Source organism: Eurosta solidaginis, chromosome 3 (assembly GCF_040869045.1).
Source record: "Eurosta solidaginis isolate ZX-2024a chromosome 3, ASM4086904v1, whole genome shotgun sequence".
Classification (NCBI taxonomy): domain Eukaryota; kingdom Metazoa; phylum Arthropoda; class Insecta; order Diptera; family Tephritidae; genus Eurosta; species Eurosta solidaginis.
Genome location: NC_090321.1, coordinates 90,199,494 through 90,212,135, shown reverse-complemented (window position 1 = coordinate 90,212,135; position 12,642 = coordinate 90,199,494). Strand labels below are relative to the sequence as shown.

Sequence of the window (12,642 nt, the reverse complement as noted above, 5' to 3'; positions counted from 1 at the left end):
AATCCTTTTCTCATCATTCAAATAACTAATATTTATAATAAGAGCAAAGACATACAAAAAGTTCTTTAAATATTGTAACGAATTCTGGGTAATTCCGATTAATTTGCACCTTCTGCTAACGTTCGTATCGCTGAACTGTCGAATAAATAACTCCAATATTCAGTATTGCGATATGGTCTTTATTTAGTTTACTTTGGGAGTAGTACAATTATACTTCGATATCACGTACTTCACAAAGCGTGTTTAAATCAAACTGATTCGTCATTCCTCAGCTTGCGCTGCTTTTATACTCTCGGTTTTCTCGTTCACCCATTTCTCCTAAGGTCTAATCGTTTCGCGAACAGTTCGAGAAAAATTGTATCTCATGCTTCGTTACCAGCTATATACATGTATATTTGTAGTTAATGCCTTTCTTATAGCCATATGCATGTGTATGTGTGAGTAACTACTTCGGCTGATGACATGTGTGTGCACATGTACAAATGTTCTGAACATACGGAATGAATAAGATAACACGCTCAAACAGTACAACACATCGTTATGGCATTTCTAGTTGTTGTTGTTGTTGTTGTAGCAATGCTCGCCCCACCTAATAGCCAAGGAAACTTGCCGTTTCAACAGGGGTGGACCATAAGGAAAGGGGTGTTAGAGGCGTTGGTTCCACATTACAATTAAAGAGATGGTTGGTGTCATGTGGGGACACATTGCAAGCAGGGCATACATTTTGTATGTCGGGGTTGATTCTGGATAGGTAAGAGTTTAACCTGTTACAGTATCCAGAACGAAGTTAAGCAAGAGTGACACGCGTTTCCCTGGGGAGTATGCGTTCCTCTTCTGCGAGTTCTGGATATTTTTCTTCAAGTACTGGATTCACCGGGCAATTCCCGACATAAAGGTCCGACGCCTGTCTATGGAGTTCACCAAGGACCTGCTTGTGTTTTTCCGCTTCATACGGCTGGGTTCTCAGGTGCCGTATTTCCTCAAAATGCTTACGGAGATGACTCTTTAGGCCCCTAGGCGGTGCTGGTTCGTCAATCAGATGTCTGTTGGGATGCCCAGGTTTCTGGGTATTCAACAGAAACTGTTTGGTCAGCATCTCATTTCTCTCCCTGATGGGGAGTATTCTCGCCTCATTATGCAGATGGTGTTCTGGGGACATAAGAAGACAGCCCGTGGCGATTCTGAGAGCAGTATTTTGGTAGGCCTGTAGTTTCTTCCAGTGGGTGGTTTTTAGGCTTGGCGACCATATGGGTGACGCGTAGCACGTAATCGGCTGGCTAATTGCTTTGTATGTGGTCAAGAGCGTTTTTTTATCTTTTCCCCAGGTACTGCCAGCAAGGGATTTGAGGATTTTATTACGGCTCTGAATTCTTGGAACAATTGCGGTTGCGTGCGCACCAAAATGTAGATCCTGATCAAACGTCACACCCAAGATTTTGGGGTGTAGGACAGTCGGTAGCGTAGTGCCATCGACGTGGATGTTCAATATGGTCGACATTTCTAGTATTTACTAGCAGTATTTTTGCTTGACTCGCTATTTTAGTCGGCCATGAATTTAAATTTTGATTTAGGTTTCGTTTCATAAAATATTTGCTGCATCCCCACCAGTGCATCCTGATATATTTAATAAATTTGCCATAGTCAGAAAAATAATACCAAGGAATGATGCAACACTTATCTAACAATTGTAAATTATTTCCCTGCTTCTCTACTACTAATATGTTTAAAGGTTTGCAAAGAAACTACACCGTTAATAGATGTCAATTCGAATTGGGAGAAAGGTGGCCGCAATTGTCAAAAATGGTGTCAGCCGAGCAAACCTCTTGTGATTGAATAATGGAATAGTCCCTTATTTCATATACAACTGGTAATCTCACTTTGTTGAATACACTTTGGTTCATATAATTGGAAATTTGTATGGTAATGTAAATTTGAAAAGCTTTATAAATCTTTTGTAGTTTTCATGAATAACGTCGTAAATGTATAATAAAAAAAGGTAAAGATACATTTTTAAATAAATTAACTTAATGCCCCTATTACCGTTTACAACTCAACTTAGTTGAAGTTAATTTGCAGATTTAAAGGAAGCATTTTGCTCATTACTAAACACAATTAAGGACCATTTCCGCAAACGCGTTCGAGGGAAGGCTTTATCCCTATTTTAAAATTATGCGCCACACTCAGGATTCCTTGCTGATGGTAGCTATCAAAAATGCTGTAAATGATTTCGGTGTTGGACTGGTTTTAGATATTATTGAGGAGCATATTTATGCGAAGTGGATTTAAACCTAAACAGCAAAAATTGTATTTTACTCTAAAACAGGATTCCCAGGGGGTGTATAACATAATACAGAAAATCAAAATCCCGAAATTCAAAATGTCGACATTCAAAATGCAGACAAATCAAAATACAGACAAATCGAAATGCAGGAAAATCAAAATAAAGATAATTTAAAATACAGACAAATAAAATTGCAGACAAATCAAAATACAGACAAATACAGACAAAATACCGACAAACCAAAAAATGGTATCTTGTTGGTCCCAAAATCTGATTCTTCTATTAAGAACACCTTTCTGCGTAGGCGGCTACGCGATCCACAAAATTTCTACCCAGAAGACCTTTCCGCGAAGGTGGCCTTTGGCCGCGCTTCAAAGAAATAACCCTTAGCCGATCCAACACCGGCTACGCGTTCTCTGCCCATAATACCTTTCCGCGTATTTTAGCCCATAATACCTTTCTGCGTAGGCGGCCTACGGTCGCGCTTCAAAAAAATAACCCTTAGACGATACCACACCGGCTACGCGATCCACAGTATTTCTGCCCAGGACAACTTTCGGCGTAGGTGGCCCTCGGCCGCGCTTCAAAAAAATAACCCTTAGCCGATCCAACACCGGCTACGCGTTCCCCAGTATTTCTGCCAAGAACACCTTTCCGCGTAGGAGGCCTTCGGCCGCGCTTCAAAAAAATAACCCTTAGCCGATCCAACACCGGCTACGCGAATCTCTCGCTGAGCATATTTAAACATACATAGGTTTATCTTCATTTATAAGATACAAAATATTAATTGAAATAAAAATCCATAGTGCTGTAATGGGTAATTCTTTACGACAGCATGACACTGCTAATACGCGCCCAAAAATATCGAGAGGTATCAAACGACGCGTCTTGACATCCGAAGGCGGAAAATAAAAATTGCAACTCGTTCAAAAGATATTAACCGAAAAGAGACCCGCGGGTACCTCCGAAACCGGGGGTGGTCTCCATAGTATTTTCGCGCATTTTTGATTCGTCTAAATTAAGATTTGTCTGCATTTTGATGTGTCTATTTTTCGATTTGTCTTATTTTTGGTTTGTCTGTATTTTGACTTGTCGGAAATTTTGAATTTTGTCTGTATTTTGGTGTGTCTGGGTCTTGATTTTCAACATTGTGAATATCTCCCATTCCCAGGAGTAGTGATTTGTATCAATGGGACTCACGTTCGCATAATTTCACCTAGTTTGGTTGCATCCGAACTGCGCCTTGCCTCGTCCAACTTCGGAATGTCGCTCCATAAAGTCAAAAGTTATTCAATGTAATCCTTCATTTGAACGTTGTTTTTTCTATAAATGTGTACAAAATTGTTGATTATTGTTTGATTAAAAAAGGTTTAACCACCGGCTTTCAATTTTTTGTTTTTATGAAGGCAGGCAACTCCAGCGAATTTGTGTTATCCCGCCGTCTTCTTATTATTATGCTCCTCTGTTGATGTTGCTGTGGCACCAATTCATTACTCATTTAAGTGAATACCACATGAAATGCAATACTGTGCATTGTTTATATTTTATTTCTTAATTTCAAACAAATTCGCAACAATAATTAAACTTTTCTATTTTTTAAACAAAATCAGAAATGCACAACGAAATTTCAATTGACAAAACAGCTGACTTCGAAAATTCGGAACTTCTATTCCCCAATTACACTGGATAACAAATTCCAATTTTTTTCTGCACCAGAGGCGCCATTATGAAATTCCCATGTAAAATCACCCCTGATTCCGAAAATCAATGTTATTTTTAATTCTATGGTAACATTTTTGAGATATTCACGAATTAAAGTTTAAAAAAAAAAAAAATAAAATAAATTGGGTCCACTTAATCATATATATCACAAGAACGAATCGAGCAATTCGAAAACGGTTGGAAGCTTTTAAAAGGTAATTAAACTGTGCATACAACACTTTTATAACACTAGGCCATGCAGATTCAAAGATAAAGAAGATTACGGATTTTTCAATTTTTTTTGTAAAATTATAAAAAAAATTGTACTTTGCGAGGAAGGATCTCGAAAACTTTTTATTTTTTTGCAGATTTCTTTTCTCTATAAGCTCTGATTTATTACAAAAAAAAATAAGCTTTCATTCAACAAAGTCGATGAACTAATACAATAGTTATAAGCATTCAAGTAAATATATCAATTTAATACTTAAGTACCCTACTGGTACATATGTGTTAGTATTCGTATATCAGTTTGTTAGCAGGTAGATTTTCGAAGGGTTATTTGATGCAAAAAACTGTTAGTGTCGTTTCCTCAAACCCAGGTACATTTCAAGCAAGATCATATTTTTAAGGCAGGTAGTGTTTTCTTTGTAGAACTAGGGAACCGTTTTTTCTAGGTAGGCTTGCATTTTTACTTGATCTAAGTATAAATAATAGTACATGCGCCTTGTTCCTTCATAATATCTGCAAGGCTCGCCGGATACTGTTCGGTTTATAATTGCAGTTTATAACCCGTCATTTACTTAAAAATATAATCACCCTTATCGCGAGTTTTGTTTTCCCCCGAAAATATTCACAGTTTTTGTTCACCCTATCGCAGAGGATGGCGAAAAAATGTTTCGTGTTCGAAAAAGATTTCACCTTATCGGCAACTCTTTGTTCGGGCGAAATGAACAGCGGGAATACCCAAATTTGTTCACTTATATTTTACAGGCGAACGAGAGGAAAAGAAAATGTTAAATATTTTTTTGTTTTGAAATTTAATACTCTTATAATTACTTTTATTATTAGAAATAAATCAATAAATAATGCACAATCGGAAGGTGAGTTGGAAGAAGTGAAATTCCTGTATTGCTACGAATGTAAATTCTATTTTTTATGACAACGTATCAGTCGGCCAAGTTATCCATTGTGGACAAAGCAACGATTCCAAAATGTTGAGCACCTCACTGAAACAAGATTGGCTAAGGCCCACTTCATGGTCCTTTCCAACGCCTTTTCCCTATGCGAAAAAACGAAGACATGTACTCAACTTTACAATTGGTGGAACTCCAAATTTTAGCTTCAATGGTGGCAAGGAGTTGGTAAGAATCTAGTAAATATTAGAATGCCGGCTTGTTTAGCCTGTAATATTGGCCAAAGCTAATTAAAAAAATTAACTTGTTATTCAAAAGTGCTGAAAATAGTAATTATTAGCTTACAGTGAATCACTTAGCTCCAAAAGGTTATAACTGTCTCTTAATTGCCTCCGAATCGCTTTCACATTTATATTCTCCTCGCGCTGAATCAATCACCCTTATCGCGAAGTTCACGCGGAAAATTTTTCGCCTTCACTTTTTTTGTTCGGGTGAACTTTTTCCGCCTATCGGCAATTTCGGGCGAACAAAAGTTCACTTCGGAACAGCTGATGCTCTATTGTGACTTAGCAGTGAACAAATAATTTATTTGCAATTGCGTACATTTTGTTAACAAGCATACATATATTTCCATAAAATACAGCAAAAATAGAGATACAAAATTTTGACAAAAATGTTTAGTATTGCACTTAGGTTGGTGTTGATTGAGCGCGAGGAGAAAATAAATGTGAAAGCGATTCGGAGGCAATTAAGGGACAGTTCTAACCCTTTGGAGCTAAGTGACTCACTGTAAGTTAAAAATTACTATTTTCAGTACTTTTGAATAACAAATTAACTTCTCTTCAACTAGCTTTCTACAATGTTACAGGCTAAATAAGACGGCATTCAAATATTTGCTAGATATTCTTACCAACTCCTTGCCACCATTGAAGCAAAAATTTGGAGTACCGCCAATTGTAAAGTTAAGCGCATGTGTTCGTTTTTTCGCAGAGGACATCAAAAAGGCGTTAGAAAGGATCATGAGGTGGGTCTTAGCCAATCTTGTTTCAGTGAGGTATTTTCAGAGGTGCTGAACATTTTGCAACCGTTGCTTTGTCCACAATGGATAACTTGGCCGACTTTAGAAGAACAACGTCAAACTGCACACGATTTTTATGGAAAGTTCGGAATACCAGGAGTTGTAGGATGTGTTGATGGAACACACGTTAACATAGCAACCCCTTCCAAGAACGTTCACCAATTTTACAATAGAAAAGGCAAATGCAGTTTAAATGTTATGCTGGTGAGTGCTGTGCATATAACTAAAGCAAAATTAAATATAAATTATATACATAAATATTTTTCCAGGTATGTGACAGCAATCTGAGAATTCGTGCTATCGATGCTACACACCCTGGTGCTTGCCACGATGCCTTTATATGGAACATAAGCGACTTAAGATCAGAAATTGAACAAAATTATTTGCAAAGTCACAGCAATGTACGTCTACTAGGCAATAGCTTAAAACCAATGAAACGAATCCAAATGAAATCAACAAGTTTTCAGGTGACGTTGGTTACCCTCTAGAGCCTTGGCTACTTACTCCATACAGAACTCCAGAAAGTGGATCACATGAGTCAAAATTTAATGAAGTTCACACGCGTTGTCGAAATATAATCGAAAGAACAAATGGTGTTCTTAAAAATCGATGGAGGTGTCTTTTAAGTGCAAGAGAGTTGTATTATTCTCCTGCAAAGGCAATAAAAATATTAACGTTTGCGCAGCTTTACATAAAATTTGCATTCATTACAAAAGTGAAGCAAATTTGCCAACGCCATCTGACAACGGATATTTGAACGAAATTCGTACATTAGAAAATCAACATATTGGCGAAGAAAACAGTACCTATATGGGGGCAGGTCAGGGTATTCGTACCGAAATCACAAACACTCTTTGAATGAAAAATATTAATTTAAATTCTTTCATTATTTTTATTTTAAAGTATTAAGGTACCTTTGTTATCAAACTTATTTCTAGAAAAATCAAACATCAATACTTCATTTCATGGTACAAAAAAAGGAACACAAATACCGCATTGAACTAAACTATATACATATATATAAAAATGAAAATATTTAACTAAATAAATAACTATTTCATTCATTGAAATTCGCTTAAATAAATTTGAAAAAATTTAAAACTCAGTCTTTTTTTTTTTCGTCTTAGAATTTCAATTTTTAATTCTTTTAACTCTAACGTCCGTCGATTAAATTCAATTTGCTCCTCAATTTCACGTTTTCGCAACTTTTCCATTTTCAGGTTATGCTTTTTCAATTCAACAAACTTTTTTTCTTTTACATAGATCGCACATACGATCCAGAGTACGGCACAATCTATCGTTATTTGGTTTAATTTCTGCTAAAATTTCGCCCAATTTAACACATAGGTCTTGTTGAGTCTCTAGTTCCTTGCGAATTAACTCTGTGTTTGTAAATTTTTTGTTGGACTTAGGTCTTCTTTGCAGAACCGGCTGAGTGTTGCTATCGCTTGGTGGACATTCCCGTTCATCAGCAACAAGATCAACAGGTTCGCTGTCCGCCATGCTTATAGGCAAATCCGTACTACAACCAGGGACGTCATCGCTACTACAACCAGGACCGTCGCAAAGTACAATGTTCGATACTATTTCGATTGGCGAACTAATTTTGGCCTTTTTTGAAGGAACTCCGTAGCTATGTGAGTCTTGAATACCTTCAACTGAATCTTTTAAATCCAGCAGTTGGTATATTGCCTCTTCTGCAGTCGAAAGCTTTTGTGTTTTGTTGGGCCCGCCTCCTGTCCCCCTCGCGTAAATAGCATTTTTTGATGCCTTCTTCCGTACATATCTTTTTTGGTCATTCCATACCTAAAAAGAGATACGTTGTCATAAAAAATTGAGTTTACTTACTTAGCAATAAAGGAGCTTTACTTTTTTCCACTCAGTTTCACTCTTAATGGGTGGACTAAGGCTATTTAAACATAAACTTAGCTGCTTCCAGAAGTCCACGTCTTTTCCCCGATTTTCTTTTGAAAACCCTCTTGCAATTTCGGGATTTTGCATCATTTTTTTAAGTAGCATTTCTGATTGCGCATTATTTATTGATTTAGTCCTAATAATAAAAATACATAAAATTATAAGAATATCAATATGCAAAAAAAAAAAAAATTACTCACATTTTTATTTTCTTTCGTTCGCCTGCGTTCGCCTGTAAAATATAAGTGAATAAATTTGGGGTTTCCCCGCTGTTCATTTCGCCCGAACAAAGAGTTGCCAATAAGGCGAAATCTTTTTCGAACATGAGACATTTGTTCGCCACCTTTTGCGATGGGGTGAACAAAAACTGTGAATAATTCGGGTGAAAATAAAACTCGCGATAAGGGTGAATACCAACCTAAGTGCAATACTAAACATTAATTTATACATTTTTTATCTCTATTATCTTTGTTGTATTTTAAGGAAATATATGCTTGGTTACAAAATTTACACAATTGCAAGTAAATTTCGTTCGCTGCTAATTCACAATAGAGCATCAGCTGTTTCGAAGTGAAGTTTGTTCGCCCGAAATTGCTGATAGGCGGAAAAAGTTAACCCGATCAAAAGAGGTGAAGGCGAACACTTTTCCGCGTGAACTTCGCGATAAGGGTGAATATGAATAAAACGCGGCGAGAGTTTGAGTGTACAAATGATCCGGATATGTTGTTTCATCTGCGGTCAATTTATCGTTAAAAGGATGCGACGTGTGTTTTCAAATCCTTTGAAAGTTACATATTCACCCTTATCGCGAGTTTTATTTTCACCCGAAAATATTCAGTTTTTGTTCACCCTATCGTAGAGGGTGGCGAAACAATTTTTCATGTTCGAAAAAGATTTCTCGTTATCGGCAACTCTTTGTTCGGGCGAAATGAATAGCGGGGAAACCAAAATTTGTTCACTTATATTTTACAGACGAACGAGAGGAAAACAAAATGTAATTAATTTTTTGTTTTGAAATTTGATACTCTTATAATTATATGTACTTCTATTATTAGAAATAAATCAATAAATAATGCACAATCGTGAGCTGGGCGGAAAAAAGTGAAATTCCTGTATTGCCAAGTATGTAAATTCTATTTTTTCACAACGTATCAGTCGGCCAAGTATCAGTGGACAAAGCAACGGTTCCAAAATATTGATTACCTCACTGAAACAAGATTACCTAAGACCCACTTCATGGTCCTTTCCAACGCTTTTTCCCTTTGCGAAAAAAACGAATTTAGCTCCAAAGGGTTAGGACTGTCCCTTAATTGAGCAAAGTTTTGAAGCGGAATTATATAAGTAAATTTGAAGACGATATTAAAGTGAATCCGAAGGCTTTTTGGCGTTATGTGAAGTCAAAGAGATCGTGTTCTAGTATTCCCTCTGCTGTATTTTACAAAGATACACAAGCGGATTCGGCTCTAGATGCTGCAAATCTTTTTGCAGATTTTTTCAGCACGAATTTCGAGGCTGACCCTGTCTTGAGTAGGGGTGGTTTTTTTAGTGCCTTGGATGCTAGTGGTTTTTCACTAAACTTTGGGGCTCTTGAACTCTCGTTAGATGATATTGAACTTGGGATTCGTCAAATCAAGATGTCGTCTCAGACTGATGTCGATGGGTTGTCGTCTCACCTTTTTAAAAACTGCGCAGCTCTCGCCTACCCGATCTGGCTGCTTTTCAATAAATCCCTTGAGCAAGGCGTCTTCATTGATGCATGGAAAATCTCCTTTATCACGCCAGTTTTTAAATCTGGCAATAAAAACGATATTTCCAATTATCGCCCTATTTCTAAAATTTCCACTGTCTCAAAACTTTTTGAATGCATAGTGAAAAATAAAATTCTTTTCTCCATTCATCGTCTCATCTCTGTTGATCAGCATGGATTCATGTCTGGGAGATCAACCACTTCTAATTTAGCAGTTTTCTCCGAATACTGCATTGAAGCCTTTAGTAACCGCGCCCAAGTTGACACAGTGTATACGGATTTTTCGAAAGCGTTTGATAAAGTTAACCATCGTATTTTGTTATCAAAGTTACAAAGTTTTGGTTTTCATTCAAATTTTTTAAATTGGATTAAATCGTATCTTTCTAATAGATCATGTGAAGTTGTAGTTGATGGGGTGTCCTCGTATTCTTTTATTGCCTCCTCTGGGGTTCCTCAGGGAAGTATATTGGGTCCGATTCTTTTTGTGATGTTCATCAATGATATTACTACTTGTTTTAAATATTCTAAATGTCTCTTGTATGCTGATGACATGAAGATTTTTAGCAAAATAACGTGTTCCTCTGACTCGACGAAACTTCAGAGTGATCTTGACAATGTTGTAGCTTGGTGTCAGAAAAATATGCTTCCCTTAAATATAAAAAAATGCTCCCATGTCTCCTATTCCAAGTCCCGTACTCTTATCCCTACTTCATATTTTATTGGTGGCTCACAACTAGACATTGTTTCTAAAATCACTGATCTTGGGGTGGTCTTTGATTCCAAGTTTACTTTTCATAGCCATCTTAACTATACCATAGCTAAGTCGTACTCTATGCTGGCTTTTGTCAGACGTTTCAGTTCAGATTTCTCCGATCCGTATACTTTAAAGACACTCTTTACTTCACTGGTACGCTCGAAACTAGAATATGCTGCTTTTATTTGGCGTCCGTATTATTCTTGTCATATTGTTCGATTGGAGAGAGTTCAGAAAATCTTTATTAAGTATGCTCTGCGACCCCTTCATTTTGAACTTCCGGTTCCCGCTTATGAGTCTAGATGTTTGCTTATCGGTCTTAATACACTAAATTGTAGGAGAACCTTCTTATCCCTAACTTTCATTTTTAATTTGATATCTGGGGTGGTGGACTGCCCCTTTTTACTTGAACGTATTTTCTTTGTTATTCCTAATATTTGTTTAAGGAATCATGCCACATTTTATGTGGGGCTGGCGAGGACTAATTATGCTGCCAATGCTCCTGTTGTCAGAGCTCTTAAAGAGTTTAATTTGCTTCCGAAATCTTCAGTTTTGGATTTCTCCTTTTGTGAAAATAGGTTTAAAATGCTACTTAATGACCAGTTAAGTTAGTTGGTATTTGCCTACATTTGTAATTAGTCTGTAAGAAATGTAACAATTTCAAGATTAAATAAATAAATAGATAGATAAATAAATAGATAGATAAATAATTGTCTCCGAATCGCTTTTACATATATATTCGCCTCGCGCTCAATCAATACCAACCTAAGTGCAATACTAAACATTATTTTATTAATTTTTTATTTATATTTTTGTTGTATTTTAAGGAAATATTGTAAGTAAATTATTTGTTCACTGCCAATTCTCAATAGAGCATTAGCTGTTTCGAAGTGAACTTTTGTTCGCCCGAAATTGCCGATAGGTGGAAAAAGTTCACGCGAACAAAAGAAGTGAAGGCGAACACTTTTCCGCGTGAACTTCGTGATAAGGGTGACTATAAGTATTTTGGAATTGAGCCTAAAAACAACGAAAAACCATGGACACCGAATACTGTGTGCACTACATGTCGAGTTGAATTGATTTTTTCGGAAACCGGAACAAAAAGGTGCGTTGTAAAAATTAGCAATTTGCTCCCTTTTAATGCATAGCTGACTAATTTCTGAAACTATCTATTTAGGCGACATATGAAATTTATTACACCAATGAAGTGGAGGGAACCAACTTGCCATTCAACGGACTGCTATATTTGTACTACAAAAGTACTTGGGGTTGGAAAGTCAAGAAAAGTAACCTATGCGAGCGTATCTACAGTGTCATTACCAGAACTAAATTCAACGGAAGCTACATTGCCAGAATCAAATTTAATTTTAGTTCCGGCTCCAGTTTCATTGTCAAAAGCAGTATCTGATTACGCGGCATCACTTTCATTTCATACGCCGATGACTGCACAATATAATGGCCACAGGCCCACAGATCGATGAGCTCTGCAACAGAATAAACGGCTACCTCCCTGATCTCTCCAGTTTTTTCGCCTCGCGAAACCTGGCATTATCACCGACTAAATCTTCCGCGACCTTATTTACAACATGGACGTCCCAAATGTCGACCATTTTGAACATCCACGTCGATGGCACTACGCTACCGACTGTCCTACACCCCAAAATCTTGGGTGTGACGTTTGATCAGGATCTACATTTTGGTGAGCACGCAGCCGCAATTGTTCCGAAAATCCAGAGCCGTAATAAAATCCTCAAATCCCTTGCTGACAGTATCTGGGGAAAAGATAAAAAAACGCTCATTACTACATACAAACCAATTGGCCAGCCGTTTAGGTGCTACGCGTCACCCATATGGTCGCCAAGCCTAAACATTACCCATTGGAAGAAGCTACAGGCCTGCCAAAATACTGCTCTCAGAATCGCCACGGGCTGTCTTCTTATGTCCACAGAACACCATCTACATAATGAGGCGAGAGTACTCCCCATCAGGGAGAGAAATGAGATGCTAACCAAACAGTTCCTGTTGAATACCCAG

At 37.2% G+C, this 12,642-nt stretch overlaps 1 protein-coding gene across 7 annotated transcripts in view; it reads right to left on the bottom strand.

Moving 5' to 3' along the window:
• The window catches only part of LOC137244138 (uncharacterized), a 95,221-nt gene that overhangs the window by 18,392 nt on the left and 64,187 nt on the right, over window positions 1-12,642 (bottom strand). For 2 of the 7 annotated variants that reach the window (XM_067772710.1, XM_067772712.1), the window contains 3 exons: window positions 8,308-11,248; window positions 8,063-8,243; window positions 5,829-7,999 (listed from right to left, as the gene is read on the bottom strand). The exons of 4 other annotated variants lie outside the window; for them this stretch is intronic. In XM_067772710.1, coding sequence (XP_067628811.1) covers window positions 7,430-7,999; window positions 8,063-8,243; window positions 8,308-8,432 — 876 coding nt within the window. In that variant the 5' untranslated portion in view covers window positions 8,433-11,248 and the 3' untranslated portion in view covers window positions 5,829-7,429. Of the gene's footprint in view, window positions 1-5,828; window positions 8,000-8,062; window positions 8,244-8,307; window positions 11,249-12,642 lie in introns of those variants that run through there. One more of the 7 variants, XM_067772714.1, reaches the window with a different exon arrangement.